This window comes from Pavona decussata, unplaced genomic scaffold (genome assembly GCF_977016875.1).
Source record: "Pavona decussata unplaced genomic scaffold, jaPavDecu1.1 SCAFFOLD_48, whole genome shotgun sequence".
NCBI lineage: Eukaryota > Metazoa > Cnidaria > Anthozoa > Scleractinia > Agariciidae > Pavona > Pavona decussata.
Window position 1 is genome coordinate 2,188,889 of NW_028145470.1, and position 16,572 is coordinate 2,205,460.

The 16,572-nt window shown below is 39.1% G+C and overlaps 2 protein-coding genes across 2 annotated transcripts in view; one reads left to right on the forward strand and one right to left on the reverse strand.

Annotated features, from left to right (window-relative positions):
* The window catches only part of LOC146481740 (uncharacterized), an 88,175-nt gene that overhangs the window by 26,688 nt on the left and 44,915 nt on the right, over positions 1 to 16,572 (reverse strand). The window lies entirely within an intron of this gene.
* Positions 3,226 to 16,110, forward strand: LOC146481741 (uncharacterized). The gene is made up of 13 exons (XM_085107573.1): positions 3,226 to 4,966; positions 5,593 to 5,740; positions 6,074 to 6,134; positions 6,228 to 6,279; positions 7,161 to 7,308; positions 7,645 to 7,705; positions 7,799 to 7,850; positions 9,093 to 10,034; positions 10,499 to 10,729; positions 11,502 to 12,866; positions 13,384 to 13,509; positions 15,169 to 15,268; positions 15,976 to 16,110. Exons 1-13 carry the CDS (start codon positions 3,226 to 3,228, stop codon positions 16,067 to 16,069), a joined length of 5,121 nt encoding a protein of 1,706 aa, XP_084963699.1. The 3' UTR covers positions 16,070 to 16,110.

The window sequence follows — 16,572 nt, forward strand, 5'->3', positions numbered from 1 at the left end:
TAACCAGGCACATTTTTATCAAATTCACATTATTTTTATGAGTCAGAATTTTCAATCAATCCTACGTTTTATTTATCGTCTGGACGAACGGGTATCGGACGTGCCCGTTTTACATTATTTTGCTGGGAAATAGGACCTGACGTCAGAATATATAGGCGCCAATAGTTGCCGCTATCAGTCCATTTGTTGGATCGATAGCGGACTTTCAATGTTGCTATGATGTCACTAATGAACTGATGATTACATCACTAGCGTGACCTGTTTCCAATATTCGCGTGACCCATTGTCAGTGCTCGCGGCGTTTAACACGATATTGTTCTCCCAGTTTGAGGTTATTAATCATTGCATCAGTATCAGCCAGTCGCGTGTTCTTTAAAGGCTCATGGATGTAAGACCAATAAACCAATATCTCGTATACTTTCATATTCATTTGTTCTTCCGCTAAGCACATAATCAGCAATCAACAGTTATAGAAGAGAACTTGCTATATATATTGAGGATCAATCTCGAACACGGCTAAGAACTTCTTCAACAATGTAAGTAGCTAAGAAGTAACAAGGATGTAAGTTACTAGATTATTAATGGCATCAGTGAGCTTTCGACGAAAAAATATGCGTCAGCTAATTGTACATTCACCTGGCTTGATCCTTGAAAATTCAAATTGGCAAATTCGCCGTGGAAATCTTAAAGCCAGAGAGCGCAACTACAGGCCACCCCCAACGATTTGGAGTGAGTCTTTCAAAGTATGAATCGCATTGTTGCAAATCTATGTAAGACAATCTCTTAAAACATACATGAAACATACAGAGTTAGGATCATTTCAATACAGTTCAACGTTGTGCGTCATTCAGTATGCATACATAAACTGTTGAAAATGTACACGAAATTTTTATAACACTGTTTTACATTTAAGAAGATTGTTAATTGATAGATTGTTTGCAAAACGATTTTAAACATTCCTTAGAAATGTTGTTTGTTTATGATACTATGGACTTTCACTTTTGCTGGAGTGGTTTGGGAAAAGATGTAATTCATTAGCAAATTCTATCAAACTTCCTGTTGGCAGACGTGAGCTGCCTTCATAGTTTCACACGCTTTCTCTGAAAGGTTTCATAAACAATTTATAATTTAAGCGCAATTCTCACTTCCCTTTTTCGGGATTATTTCTGTAAAAGAATTCAGTGTTACTTCATAAACTGTTATCTCTAAACCAGTTTATCGCTAGATGGAATTGTTGATATCGTTTAGTAACCAATCTTGCATGACCTGTTGCTTGCATGCTTTAGGCCATAAGTTGCCATAGGAAGCCTTTTGTGTACCTAAGGCGGCCGAACACAGTTTTCCAGTATACAGGTATAAGTATATACATTATTTGAAAACTACGTACTTCTGAGTACCCGAAATTAGCATGATGCAAAATTAACTAAGAAGGAATAAATTTTGATACTTCTTGTTGAGCAAGGTGCCGTTGCCATAGCAACACAGCAAGCTATTAACCATCTATAAGTAAAGGTTTTCCTTAATTTTTAGAAAATGCAGTCGTTAGATTTTTTCCATTTTTTGTATCCAGAAAAACTCACAAAATACTGACATAGTGACGCTGCTTTCATGTAATTTTAACAGAGAGATCTCTTGTAAATGTTGGTTTTGCACTTTAATGTTTTTTGAAGACACCCTCTGTTAGATTTTGTTTTTTGTTTGTAGGCCAGTTACGCTTTTAGAGAACTACTGTTTTGTCAAATTTCACGAAATTCTAACGAGCGGTTCCTTAGAAAACAGTTCATTTCCATTAAAACAACCAGTCACAATTTTTTGCTCAAATGCGCATGCGTGGCTTTTAATTAGATTTTTTCAGCAAAGATAAAAGGCGTACAAGAAGGCTTAGCTCTTCGTGAACTCACTTTTTTTGTTCGGCGATAAATGAAGAAGGATTCACAAACAGGAAACTGAGTTATTTTAAGAGCTAGGCTTAACTTTGTGATCCATTTAGTATAAAATCGAGAGATCGATAGTATTTGCTTACCACAGCCCTAGCGCGCGCTTAAAAGCATCAGAAACGAAAAAGAAATTGTCTAGTTTGGTTATAAATTATCACTCCAGTGCAATACAACTGTCGATTACTGCCTCTGGCCAGAGACAGAGTAAGCCGGTATGGATTGAAACTTGAAAAATGTTAGGCTAACGGTTTTCAAGTTCAAGCATTTTTGTTTTCCTAAATGCGCTAGAACAGATCGCGAGTTGTTCCTTTCAAGAACTGAGTTGATTTCTTTCCTTTCGTTGTTGAAGAGTCTTTTTGTAGCTAAGCAAAGGTCTAATTTCACTATTTTTAAGAAAAGAGGTCAAAAACCCCATGATACTTCCCCTTTAACTAATTAAAAAGTGTGGACTCACTTGACACTTTATAAAGGAAGCTTTTAGACTTTTACGATAACAAGACCCTTTCTTCTAATCCCCCAAGCGGTGGGGGTGTTAAATTCACTTTATATTAACTTGATTGTAATTGTATGAGAATTTATTACTATTAATACTTCTATTTTGTTATCATTTTAAATACTTTTAGTTAGTTGTTCCGCTGTATGTTTCTCAATTCTTGATCATGGAAATACCAAATTCCAAAGAAGGATCAAGGAATCCCTTCACATAAATTGGGAAAAACCCAACTCAAACCAACAGCTCTGTCATGTTAATTTACCCTTTGCACCTTAATAGGCACTTTTTTAAATCCCTTTTTGTTTTACTTTCCTAATTAGCACTATCTTCTCACTTGAATACTTGTAATTATACTGGTACTCGCCTCTATTTAAAATTCAAATCCGTTTTAATTTTACTCTAATCACAACTGACGATGGTCTCAGTACGATCGAAACATGTCTCATAATTTTAAAATGAAACGTGTTGTCCTTTTTATTAAAATAGTTACAATTTGGGTTACAATTATAGGTGCGTATGAGAGCATTATCGACGGGCTGGCAGTGGTCAATAACAAAACCTGTTATACTGAGGAACATCTTGAAGTTGCAGAAAGTGATCACCCGGCTCGTGATTACATGGAGATTGGACAAAACAATGGGGGAAACAAATGTAACGAGGACTGAGGCACTGTTCATTACAGAGATTTACGGTGAAGAATATCCTGAGATAGCAGCAAGCCATCATAACTTGGCTTTTGATTACAGGGAGCTTGGACAGCACAATGAAGCAAAAGAATGCGACGAAAAGGCACTGATGATTAGAAAGACGATTTACGGCGAAGAACATCCTGAGGTAGCAGCAAGTTATTACAGTTTGGCCTATGATTACAAGGAGCTTGGACTGCACAATGAAGCCAAAGAATGCGATGAAAAGGCGCTGATGATTAGAAAGACGATATACGGTGAAGAACATCCTGAGGTAGCAGAAAGTTATCACAGTTTGGCCTTTGATTACATGGAGCTTGGACTGCACAATGAAGCAAAAGAATGCGACGAAAAGGTACTGATGATTAGAAAGACGATATACGGTGAAGAACATCCTGAGGTAGCAGCAAGTTATCACAATTTGGCCTATGATTACATGGAGCTTGGACAGCACAATGAAGCAGAAGAATGCGACAAAAAGGCATTAATGATAAGAAAGACGATTTACGGCGAAGAACATCCTGAGGTAGCAGCAAGTTATTACAATTTGGCCTGTGATTACAGGGAGCTTGGACAGCACAATGAAGCCAAAGAATGCGACGAAAAGACACTGATTATTAGAAAGAAAATTTACGGTGAAGAGCATCCTGAGGTAGCAGCTAGTTATCACCACTTGGCTGAAGATTACAGGAAGCTTGGACACCACGATAAAGCGAAAGAAAGCGACGAAAAGGCACTGATGATTAGAAAGAAGATTTACGGTGAGGAACATCCTGCGGTAGCAGAAAGTTATTACAGTTTGGCCTATGATTACATGGAGCTTGGACAGCACAATGAAGCAAAAGAATGTAACAAAATGGCACTAATGATTGCAAAGAGGATTTATGGTGGAGAACATCCTGAAGTAGCAGCAAGTTATTGCAACTTGGCTGTTCATTACAGGAACCTTGGACAGCACAATGAAGCAAAAGAATGCGACGAAAAGGCGCTGATGATTAGGAAGAAGATTTACGATGAAAACCATCCTGAGGTAGCAGCAAGTTATTACAGATTGAGTTATGATTATAGGAGGCTTGAACAGTACAATGAAGCAAAAGAATGCGACGAAAAGGCACTGATAATTAGAAAGAAAATTTACGGTGAAGAACATCCTGAGGTAGCAGCAAGTTATTACAACTTGGCTTTTGATTACAGGAAACTCGGACAGTACAATGAAGCAAAAGAATGCGACGAAAAGGCATTGATAATTAGAAAGAAAATTTACGGTGAAGAACATCCTGAGGTAGCAGCAAGTTATCACAACTTGGCTGTTGATTACAGGAAATTTGGAAAGGACAATGAGGCAAAAGAACGCAACGAAAAGGCACTGGTAATTAGAAAGAAGATTTACGGTGAAGACCATCCTGACGTTGCAACAAGTTATTACAACTTGGCTTTTGATTACGGGAGACTTGGTCGACACAATGAGGAGAAAGATTGTAACGAAAAGGCACTGATGATTAGAAAGAAGATTTACGGTGAACAGCATCCTGGTGTAGCAGCGAGTTATCACAGAATGGCCTATTATTATAGTGGTCTTAAAGAGCAAATATGGGCAAAAGAACACAAAGAAAAGGCAGGTATGATTACACAGAAGATTTATCATTTCCGTGGTGAGGAAAGTTCTCACGGGCTGTCTGTGGATTCCTGGAAGCTAGAGAAGCAGAATGTTGTAGCATCAAGTTGCCCATTGGCTTTTGATTACAGGATGTCGGAGAAGCACAGTACAGGGAAGGAGTACGACAAACCAGAATCGATAACAAGAAAAGACATCTATGGCGAAGAGCATTCTGATGCATCCGAAGGTAATGGTAAGGGCTAAATTAACACTTTGAGGCTGAAAAAGATCTTTTAAATGTTCATGACACAGTATATATAGTATACATCCAAAGGGGAAAACTTTTAGCGTACATTGGCTTTTAATTAATCACTTTATTTTAATCGTGTTACTATGTAACGTTTTTGTAGCAGTTTTATTTTTGCGGTTGAAATAGAACTTGACATTTAACAGAAATTGCAATGCAAAGTTTGGAGCCACCCAGAGCAACTGAAATCCGGAGAAAGAACGTGCTTGCCATTTCTTCCACCAATCACTTTACAGTATCAGTTTGACCACGTTCGAGTGGGTTGGTACACTGATTTCAAACGCATTCACTTTAGCTAGGAATATGTAAGGCGTATGGAAGAGTAAGTGTGTGACCCCTGAGCAGAGCCCCTGTTAAACGTTTTCTCTCCTGCTGGGGGTTATGATGCCAACTGGAAATGGACGACGACAAGCTTTTTTTTGAAGGAGAGGTGTATGCCACTGCTAGTACCCCTTCTGTTTCTACATATTCTTAAGCTCTGACCAGTTAAGACCTAGGCCTTCTCTTGTTTTTTTCTCCTATGTCATCTCAGTATGGTTTAACGTTGAACGTGTTCTTTATATATCTTTTAGAAACCAAGAAGCTACCTTGTGTCAAAGCTGATACTAGCCAAACTTTTAGTGGTGATAACACCAACGATGGAAGCGAGCAATTGGAAAAACAACTTCAAGTGCGAGAAGAAAACAAGGAAGGCAATTCAGAGAAACAGTCTACCAACAGGTTTGTATCGGTTCCCCTCAACTAAAATATAAATTAAACCATTACATGTTTCTTGTATTACAATAAAACACGCTTTCCTCGCTGCTCAGTGATATGTAGAAATAACTTTCGAGTTCCTTTGGTAGAAGGACAATATGGCTTGAAGACGTTTACAGACTCAAAGTCACTAACATATCAGATGCACGCGTACGATAACCGATAAGCTAAGATTCTGAAACTACGTGTGAATAATATATCGTTGAGAACAGTTTCTTTGTCAAATGTCCCTACAACGTACACAGTAACAAAAAAAAAATATATAGAATAATGTAAATTTTCTCCCTCTCCCTTTAGAAGTCCTGGTGCCGAGGACCTTAAAGAGGCTGATTCTGTTACTTCATTTCCTCTCAAAGAGGTAAGCTATTATTACCTTACGGTTTTCAAAGCGTTCGCTAAAAGCGTCTTGTGAATAGCTCACACAAGCCATGCAAAATCCTGTCTCTTGCAGGTTGAGCGAGAAAAACCTGAATGTTCAGAGAGTGAGCTAGTGAAGACAGTAGGTAAAAATGAATAGTAGTCATAGTAGCATTTATTTATACACGATAGAAATTACAGCAGAGCTGATGTGTTCGTGTTATTAATATAATATAATATAAGATAAAAATGTAAAAAAACAAAACAACAACAACAACAAACAAACAAATAAACAAATTTCGACACATTTCACTACCTTAAAAAAGGCTAAAACTAAAACTATTGACCATGAACCTAAAGCAATTAACTTAGACATATTCATATTTAAATCAAAAGTCTAAATTATTCACAAAGGGATACTTTTCAGTTTATTTTTAAAACAGTTTGTACCAGATAGCTCCCGTGTTTGCGTATCAAGAGAGTTTCAAAGGGTTATTGATTTTTAACACGAAGTAGATTTGCGTAGGAGGTCCGTTTCCAAAAGCGAGTATACTTCTTAAAGTATTTTTGGATAGAGACAGGAGCGGTTCATAAAAATATTAATGAGCCAACAGTATAATTCAACCATAATTTGTGCAAATCATACAACGAGAACCAATTGGCATGAGCTAGCACCTTATCATTGGGTGTGTACAAGTCTGAATCGTAAATTATCTTGACGGCACGTACGTGGATCCTTTCGAAGCTCGTCAGAGGGTTTTTCCACAGGAACCCCATAGGATTGACGCATAGGTCACTGGAGGAAGAATGATTCTAAGATAAAAGTCAGTTCTGATTGTGTAGGTAAAAAGTATAAAGACTTCAAAAAATTCAGTTTCTGGGTGAAAGACCTGATTTGTTCGGCAACGTGAATCTTCCAATTAAGCTCATTGTCTAATTCAACACCTAGGCATCTGGTGGACTTACATTATCTCCTATCTTTATTACCTGCATCGGATCGATGAAACGTGTTCTTTATATTTTTTAGAAACCGAGAAGCTGCCTAGTGTAAAAACTGGTACTAGCCAAAATGCCACTGGTGATAACACCAACGATGAAAGCAAGCAATTGGAAAGACAACATCAAGTGCGTGAAGAAAGCAAGGAAAACAATTCAGAGAAACAGTCTACCAACAGGTTTGTATCGGTTCCCCTCAACTAAAATATAAATTAAACTATGTAATATTGCTTGTATTGCAACAAAACACGCTTTTCTCGGTGCTCACTGATATGCAGAAATAGCTTTCGAGTTCCTTTGGTAGAACGAAAATATCGCTTGAAGACGTTTACAGACTCTAAGTCACTTACATACCAGATGCACGATAACCGAGGTTGGTATAATAATCGGTTATCGTGTTACTTGTGAATAACATATCGTTGAGAACAATTACTTTTTCAAATGTCCCTACGACACATAAAGTAACGACAACAAAAATATATAAAATAATGTAAATTTTACGCCTCTCTCTTTAGAAGTACTGGTGCTGAGGACCTTAAAGAGGCTGATTCTGTTACTTCGTTTCCTCCCAAAGAGGTAAGCTATTATTGCCTTACGGATTTCAAAGCGTTCGGTAAAAGCGTCTTGTGAATAGCTCACGCAACCCAACCAAAGTCCTGTCTCTTGCAGGTTGAGCCAAGAAAACCTGAATGTTCAAAGAGTGACCTTCTGAAGGCAGTAGGTAAAAATGAACAGTAGTAGTAGCATTTATTTATACACGATAGAAATTATAGCAGAGCTGATGTGGTCGTGTTGTGAATAAAATACAAAAATGTAAATAAACAACAACAAACGAATTTCGACACATTTCAAAAAAACTAAAACTAAAATTATTTACCATGAACCTAAAACAATCAACTTAGACATATTCACATTTAAATCTAAATCTTAATTCGATTTGCAGAATACTTTTCAAGTTTAGTTTAAAAACAGTTTGTACCAGATAGCTCCCTTGTTTGCGTATCCAGAGAGTTCCAATTAAAGGCTTATTTATTTGTTACAAGTAGATTTGCGACGGGGGTCCGTTTTCGAAAACGGTACCTCAGCTTCGCTCGTAAATTGTATTTGCAAGTAAATTTCTTAAAATATTTTTGGATAGATACCTAGGGATCTGCTGGACTTGACTTAATTAACTACATAATATCTCCTATTTTGATTGCCTGCATCGGACCGATGAAACGTCCACGCATTAAACTCATACCACTGATCGGAGAATGGCAAAAAATTACCAGTTTTTCAATGACTACTGATCCCAACCAGTATACTCAACCAAAACGTAAATAGTTCATATTCTGCTTTGATTATAGCACGTTTCTAAGATTAGTATTAGCGAGAAAACACAGATGCTACCAAATCTAGATATCCTTCATGGACTTCTTGAGCCACAGAGAATACAACAGAGATTAAAGCGTCCAAATACTAATGGAAATTTTCGCTAGTCTGGAAGAGCTCATGACGTATTTCGTGCAGTAAGTAAATGACTTCTATAGAAAGGTAATTGGTTTCTGCTGGAGAAAATGTAGCCTAGCCTCCCACGCAGTCATTTATAATGGACTCGTCCTACCTCCTCCCACGAATCCTCTAAAACCGACTGTGTGGGAGGCTACATAAAATGGTGAATAAACGTAATTGGTATTTTAACACGGTTTAAAACCTTTACAAGTACTGACATTTACACTAGTAAACTATAAAAGCACTTATTGAATTAATGACCACCGCCCTTATTTGAGGCCGAGTACTAGTTGTGATGTCTCCTAACTGTGAAAAGCAGTTAAAGGTAATGACGAAACTGTAGGTGTTCTTCTGTTGTCGCAGCAACAGCGGTGAAACGAGAAGTGTTATACGAGACGAAAACTCAGCGAGGAGCGATGACCGACTAGAAAAGTGTGAAAAACTGTTTTTTCTTTCCTTCTATAACCCAAAGGTGACTTCCTATCGAGCATCAAGGACACCTCACCAGGCACGAATTCCTTATCCAACACTATTACCACTAATGGTGGTGTAATGGTTGGCCAGAATGTCAAACTGGTGTGCCCTCCTGGAGCTGTGGACGATCCTGTGTCTGTAAAGATTACATTGGAGGATCCAGCCAAATACTATGGTCTAATAGTTCAAAGGGATCTTGAAAATGACGTCATGTTTGGTACACCCATCATTAATCTTCAACCCAATGGCCATGTTTTCAAAAAACCTGTGACAGTGGCAACCAAACTCGAAATCAACGATTTCAAATGTGACGACGTTGCCATTTTGCATGGCACAGAGGCCAGGGACGGGACGATCACCTGGTATGACGTCACTCAAAACGCAACGATTAATGAGACGAATGCAGAAGTGGTCATTGAAATTGGACATTTTTCACTCATCACAGCGTTACTGAAATTGCAGAAATTGACCTTGATCCTCACCAAAGACATTGTGTACAGGTTCAACTTGTTGCCCTTTAGTAACATTATGTCAGTGCTGGTGAACAAGAATCCAGTGCATGAAGAACTTGCAGTACTGTTTGTGAGCCAAGATGTTTACAACGAACAGTTCTATAGAGAGCACGAGTCTTCTGCTTTGGTTCAACTCAAAGCTGAAGGATTTAGAGAGCTACATGTACGTTCCATTGATAGACAAGGAGAACAGTGCGTTTACAACAGTGAAAGCCTTCAAGTCTCTGTTTGCCTTGGGGAAGACTACAAACTGGCTGACAGTAAACAAGAAGATATTGCCTTCACAGTAAATTCTGGTGTTTGGTGGAATACGGGAGAGGTCCTCAAGTATCCACTCGAGTGGAGTAAAGATGCCAGAATTCTGTGTGGGACGATCACTGTCCAGGGGAGCTTTGGTCATAGCAGCGAGAGGCATTTCTGCGAAATAGGTAAGTTACATAAATGACTTCAAGAGTGGTGAGTTGGTAAGATTTTCCATTTATAAAAAGACGTGAACGAGAAACTTGTGATATGTTACAATTGCAACGAGCGAATCAAAATCGTACAAGCGAACTTGCCGTGAAGTTATTTGTGCAGGACGAGAGCGAAATACATAGTCATGGAGCACGTGCATCTATCATTACTTGTTATTAGTCCTGTGGGAGCATAGGGCGTTCGCTAGTACACGCCATGTCACATAACTACTTTGCAAGTGTTTTCGCTCTGTAAAATGAACAGTATCACTCCTTTCAGCTCTTCCAACACGGGCCTCCTCCAGTAGTTTTTGAGGCGTACCCTCTTTCTCCCCCCTTGAGCTTGGTAGGGGGAGTCAAGGCTCTACTTGCCACGTTGGTGCTTTCTCTCCTGACAATTAATTAGTTGAATGTTACGAACCTCTCTTTGATTTTCACAGATTTGTGTGGGTACGTGAGAAGCCTGCTGGGTGTAGAGAGAGCTATTTTCAACCTTGTGCCAATTGCTCAGCTACTGAAGACACCTGAAGAATCAATGGGTCAAGTCATGAAGTCTTGGAAGGACGAGGACGAACAACTTGAAATTATTTTACAGCAGTGGATGACGGAGAATGACGTGGTGAAAGATCTTGCTACTCTCAGGAAGGACCTTGAAGGATTAAAACAAGAAGGTCGGTTGTCATAGAGTTTTCCAATTCGCCTTTTGAGGAGGAACTTTGTTCACATGTTCAGCCTCATTATCATTTGTTGTTTATTGGTACAGTCAAACCCCGTTATTACGGACACCGTTGGGACCAGAAAACGGTGTCCGTAATAACGGAGTTTGCTTGTATTACAGAGTGTCCTCAGCGGGGCTACTAAAAGGGCACACTCCCGGGGGCACACTATCCTCTCAATCACTATCATAAAGAACGAGACAATTCATGTTTTATAGCTGGCCTATAGCCCATTCCTTCACTCCAAATCAACTGTCTACCCAGCCCTAGCTTCGCGAGGTTTTGCGAGTAAAGTATTTCTAGTTTTAAGGAAAATGTATGGAGCGGGACCAAGAAACTCTCCATTATTACCAGTGTCCGTAAAGTGGGGTTTCACTTTATAAACAACAAAACTAGCTAGAAGTAAATGCACTCCATAAATTTAAAGAGCTTGAATGAATCGCTGGATCTAAGCTATGTGGGACAAACATAGTACTCGACATATCTTACTGATATTCACATTGATTACCAAGTGTGACATGCTCTTTTAGTTTATGGTGTCCATTTGTTTGTGGCATGATATTTTAAATATGCTTATGAAACAAAATGTAAACAACAATGTCAGCAAAGATTCTCCATCTTCAAAAACAAAAAAACGACTCTCTTTTTATTTCGTCTAAAATCATTGTCAATTGTGCTGATTTTATACAATGCAATATACTCTCCACTTTATTTTCATTGTCACCAGATTACAAAGTAACTCGAAGAGGACAGATGCACGTCAGGCACTTGAGGGAGTTGGCGACAAAGCTCTCGGGTTTGCAACGTGAGAATGCAGAATTGATGAAGTATTTCTCTGTTAAAATTCAAACGCTCTGCAAGATGGCGCTAAGGGACTGTTGCATGGAAAAGGAAAATTCCGTGGAAGGAATCGAGAGAGCAGCCTTATCCACAAACCCTGTAGGTTATCTTGAGATTCACCGAGCAATCCCCAAAGACATTGCACAGAAATACAAGCAGGTATGTTCATCGTCTGAAGAATCTATCATTAAAATTTTTCTAGCCATTGTTCCTAATCTCATTCAAAGTATTAAGGAAATCTTTGTCGATGAGAACATTTCAGAAGTACAAAATGGATTAAGAGGGCTGTCCGAGGAGACATTAGAACGGTTTTTGCCAAGTCTGCGAGATGCCGAAAAGAACATAAGAATCCGACAGCTTGTGTGCATAGTGTGCGAAATTCTTGAGCGGTTGTGCTTAGAAAACTGTGGAAAGCAGCCTACTACAGAAATTGTACGTTGGAGCGAAACGTTGGCAATTTCCTCCATGCTGAGCTTTCTAAAGCTCTTTTTCCAGAACCATGAGCAAGGAATTAGGCTGTACAAGAGATTAGAGCTGTTCTCAAGGCGGCTGAAAGACATAATTTCCGATCAGGTAGACATCGCCGATGAAGTGTTCAGCCGGGATATTTCCAACCTGACATTGAGTCTAATTCATTTTGCCAAGTTCAGTCCATCAAAGCTGGTGAGATTTGAACTCACTGGTTCAACGAATTCTCCCGTGACCTGTGACAGAGAGAACAATAATGGTAACATACATTATGACAGACATCACGAGACATTTTCTCAGTGGTTTGAAATTAGAAAGGAATCAGAGGATGAGCTACGACTTCATGCAAATGCACTTGTGCACGTCGATGGACGAATTTGCAAGAAAGGAGCATTTCAATCGGTTATCATAATCAATGCTTCTGCCGAGGAAGCTTTTGATGCATGCATGACCCATTTCATCGACGTCACATCGATGAAGCTGAAAGACAACGATTCAGAAAATCTTAGAGTGGTCCTTTGTTCAACACAAAAAGAGAAAGTCACAGAGGTGCTTGAGGTCCTCAAACGAAAACTGAGCGGAGAAGTGGCAGATTTCAGACAGTCAGAAGTCACCCAGTGTCATCTCACAATACGTTCCATTACGTCAGAAGCAGAGACGTTTCTAAGCCTCCGTCTGTTTTACAAATGGGGATCTGATGCAGTTGGTCTTGACAGCAAGGATTTTGTGAGTCTTGCTGATTCCTATGTTGGTGGGGCTTGTACACCGGAAGTACAATTTGTAGGTAAGATAAAGCTACTTGTTATAATATAAGAGCGCATTGTTTTGGGACAATTTTGGCAATCCAAAAACAGAAGCACATGCAGAATAGAACACAATTCCACCAATTCACATTAAACGGAAAACGAAAAACTTAAGAAAATAATAACAGTTCGTGATTTCAAGCCACTTCTCAAACTCATTAATAATCCATCAAGCCAAAACAAAGCAAATCACTACCGTAAAGGAGGTTTAGAAATGTGATCTTAATTATTATAAAATTTTGTGAACTTTTACTTCGAATTTCTCCAAGAATTTAGTATCAATAGTTTGAGAAGCTATATCAAACACTCGAAAGAGGGTTTCCTCCTATTTCCAAAAACCTCGAAGTTGGTTGAAAAATCTCGGCTGCACCTCGTTTTTCCAACCTACTTCTCGGTGTTTGGAAATCGGAAACCTTTTGCCGTCTCAGCTTTCAAGATTTTGGTCGCTGAAGTTTAACTGGTGGCCCTGCTTTCGCTTTTTTCTGCTTGTTTCATCAGGTTTGAGGGATTCGCCTAAGTCTGAAGGCGCAGCCTTATTGCTGCCTAATCCAGCTGGAAACTTTGCGCACTTGGAGACTTTTGATCAGTTACAGAGACACGGAAAAATACAGTGTGAAAAAATTGGTAACGTCTACCTTCTCGTGTGCTTACAGTGAATCGATTGAATCAACTTACCAAGTTACTTTTTCTTTAGTGTGCTGTCGAGATACTTATACATCCTTAACCCTTTCCTGCCCAAGAGTGTCATATGGCACAAGACGCAATTATGAGCTCAGTATGTGGTCAATTTGTGTGAAATTTGCACAACCAAAAGATCTTGGAAAGATCTACAAATTGAAGGCATAAAATCATGCCCCCCTCCTATATGAGACTTGATTTACCACCCCTCAAACTTTTGGGTTTTTTTTTCCTTTGTACGTTAAGGGCCCAGTTGATATCTTACAACAAGCAATGCACTAAGAGCTGTACATTAAGCTATAGTTTAGGGGGGATACCCAGTATATACAACGAATAGGAAAATTTTCAATGTTTTTCTTCTTTCGTTTTGGACTTTTCTCACTCTAATATGTGACCTCCTCCATCTCTGTTGGTGTGATTTATAGCACACCCCAGAAAATACCTTTTAAATGGTATATCACATGTGGTCTCCCAGTTCATAGTTAACGATTTAGAAAAATTCGACATTTCCCTCGGGCAGGAAAGGGTTAATTTGCTTTGGTTTGTGTCTCTAGATTTCAGTTGGTTCAAAACTTTACTAAAAACATGCTATAAGAATAAGGAAACTAAACTGGGACAATCACCGATCTCCATTTGTCTCACGGTCGTTTTTCCCTAATTTACATTAGCTTCATGCTTATTATCGACTCGATTTTTCACACTATCTTATTTCTGTTAGTTTCATTTAATAGGTTTTGGCATCTTTGTTACAAAGAATTTTTTTTTTGCAATAATCATTCCTGAAGAGGGTGAATGAAGAGAGTAGAGGCTTAGGAAAGCCGGGAATAGGAGATTCTAAGGCGGTGAGGTGGGAGGGGGTGGGGGTACTCCGCTATATAAACTATCTAGGTATGTGCAGGGTCAAAGGGTGTGGTTTTTGAGCTGTTTTGGTCTGAAAGTCTGAAAACGGGTATGGATTCTAGAAACAAGGTCTGAAAATGGGTATGAATTAAAGAGGCCAGGTCTTAAAAAGGGTACCAGAAAACTAATTATGTTGGTTTGAAATAGGATCAGAGTTTGAAGAAACGAGCTGCATGCTCCCCACAAAAGTTTCGTGCAGTACCCCCTCCCCTCTGGGATTTTATGTCACCTTTTAGAGAGAATTAGAGAGACCCTTGCTCACCATAGAGTCTCCAGTAGCTCAGTGGTTAGAGCATCCGACTAGATCACGGAGGGTCGTGGGTTCAAATACCATCTGGGACTCGGATTTTTTTTTTCCGAGTCTTCGTTTCTCCCTAATTCACATTTAATATCCTGTTGTTGTTGTTTCTTAAATTAAACGTTCATTCCACGAAAAGTCCACGTAACTTGTCCCGCGGCGTTTATCGATCCTTTTTGGTATTGAATTTTTAAATTGACTGACAAAACCGGGCACCTCTACTTGGGTTTATTTGTTACGTTGTAGTTATTTTTCTATCCTTAGTCTAAATTTGATTAAGCAAAATAAAACATGATCCCTTCAAACAGTTAATCAGTGACTCCTACTGTGTGAAGGTGATTACCATGTGGCGTCTTGAGATAGGTTTGTTACTCTGTGCTGCTTTCATTTTTTTTATCTTGCTTCAGAGTATCACCTACATCAGCATGTCAACTATATGAAAGGCAAGCTTTGTGTAGTGGGGGACAAAACTATGGCCACGCAGAATAATCAGCCGTCCAGTCAGTGGTAGGTAGCAATGCTATCCTTGATAAACAAACTACAGTAGTAGTCTGCAGGGCGATTTTCACAACAAATGCAGGGTTGTTGGTCCGATTGACCACCATTTTGGATTGCCTGACACAAAGACCCTTGGGAACGAGCTCAAACGTCCCACCGTCACAAATCCGCTTCTACCGAGTACCCTTAAATTACCATGGAAACTCATTTTGTAAGGGGCCCAGTCTATAGCGTGGCAGGTCCGAACATTCCAATTACAATTGATATCCTTTTTCACGAATGCAAACTTCAGATTAAGTGATTGACAAAACGGTATAGAGAAGACTAGGAATAATTAAACTCAGCGCTATACAATACCAATATTAAAACGACAGATGGCTCCGTTAACCCTTACGAGTAAATTAAATAAGTTAGGAGAAGATAGGGCTTTAACCCAAGTTGTTTCTTCGACTTAGTTATTCTTAATCAAAACTGTTGCAGCCGCTAGGGTTTGTTCTGTTGGAAACCGCAGGTTTTATTGTGATTAAGGAGAAGAAGGTTTATGATGCTGCTTCGATTTCAAAACATTTATCTAGAACGATGGCCACTGATGCAATGGGACCTGACTGTACATGTTTCGGACGTTTCCAGGCAATAAAAGGCCGCATATCAAGGGCTGGGTTGTAGTCTTTTTCAAAGCAAAACACCTCTTGATGTTTACTTTTATGGCGGTTTAGTGCTCTTCCGGAAGGACCTAGTTCTGCTCCCCAAAGAAGCATCACCGACGGAAGAAGATCACAAGAACCAGCACCTTTTGAGGACAGAACATGAAGCTCTACAGCAATTAATGTACAGTCGGACCTCTATTAAGCGGCCACCCTGGGGACTTTGAAAACTGGCCGCTTAATAGAGGTTGGCCGTTGAATAGAGGTATCGAATACAGCACTTTACTGACAAAACAATAATTCGGGACTTTGGAAAATGGCCGCTTAATGGAGGGTGGCCGCTTAATAGGTGACCGCTTAATAGAGGTCCGACTGTATTAATTTTTTTTTGTCTCGCAGTCATTTTTTTGTCCGCTTTAACATATATAAAATAGTTATTTGTACCGCATGTAGTGTGATTTAAGCGTGTTTGAAAACTACGATTTTGACTTCTGTAGATAATTGAATTTTTTTACTGACTGGCTTACCTCATATTTCATAATTAGTGCATGCTACCCTCGATGTAAAAATATAATTTAATGGGAGTCTCAAATCACAGTTTGTAAATAACACTTCGTAGACTTTGAATGCGACTTTGAGGCAGTTTTATTGCGACAAAGTGGAACTGGT

Excerpts from the sequence above, each read along its gene's own strand:
- LOC146481741 (XM_085107573.1), top strand. The coding sequence starts at position 3,226 with ATGATTAGAAAGACGATTTACGGCGAAGAACATCCTGAGGTAGCAGCA. Across the intron at positions 7,309-7,644 it reads GAGAAACAGTCTACCAACAG|AAGTACTGGTGCTGAGGACC; the intron begins GTTTGTATCGGT and ends CTCTCTCTTTAG. Across the intron at positions 7,706-7,798 it reads CTTCGTTTCCTCCCAAAGAG|GTTGAGCCAAGAAAACCTGA; the intron begins GTAAGCTATTAT and ends TGTCTCTTGCAG.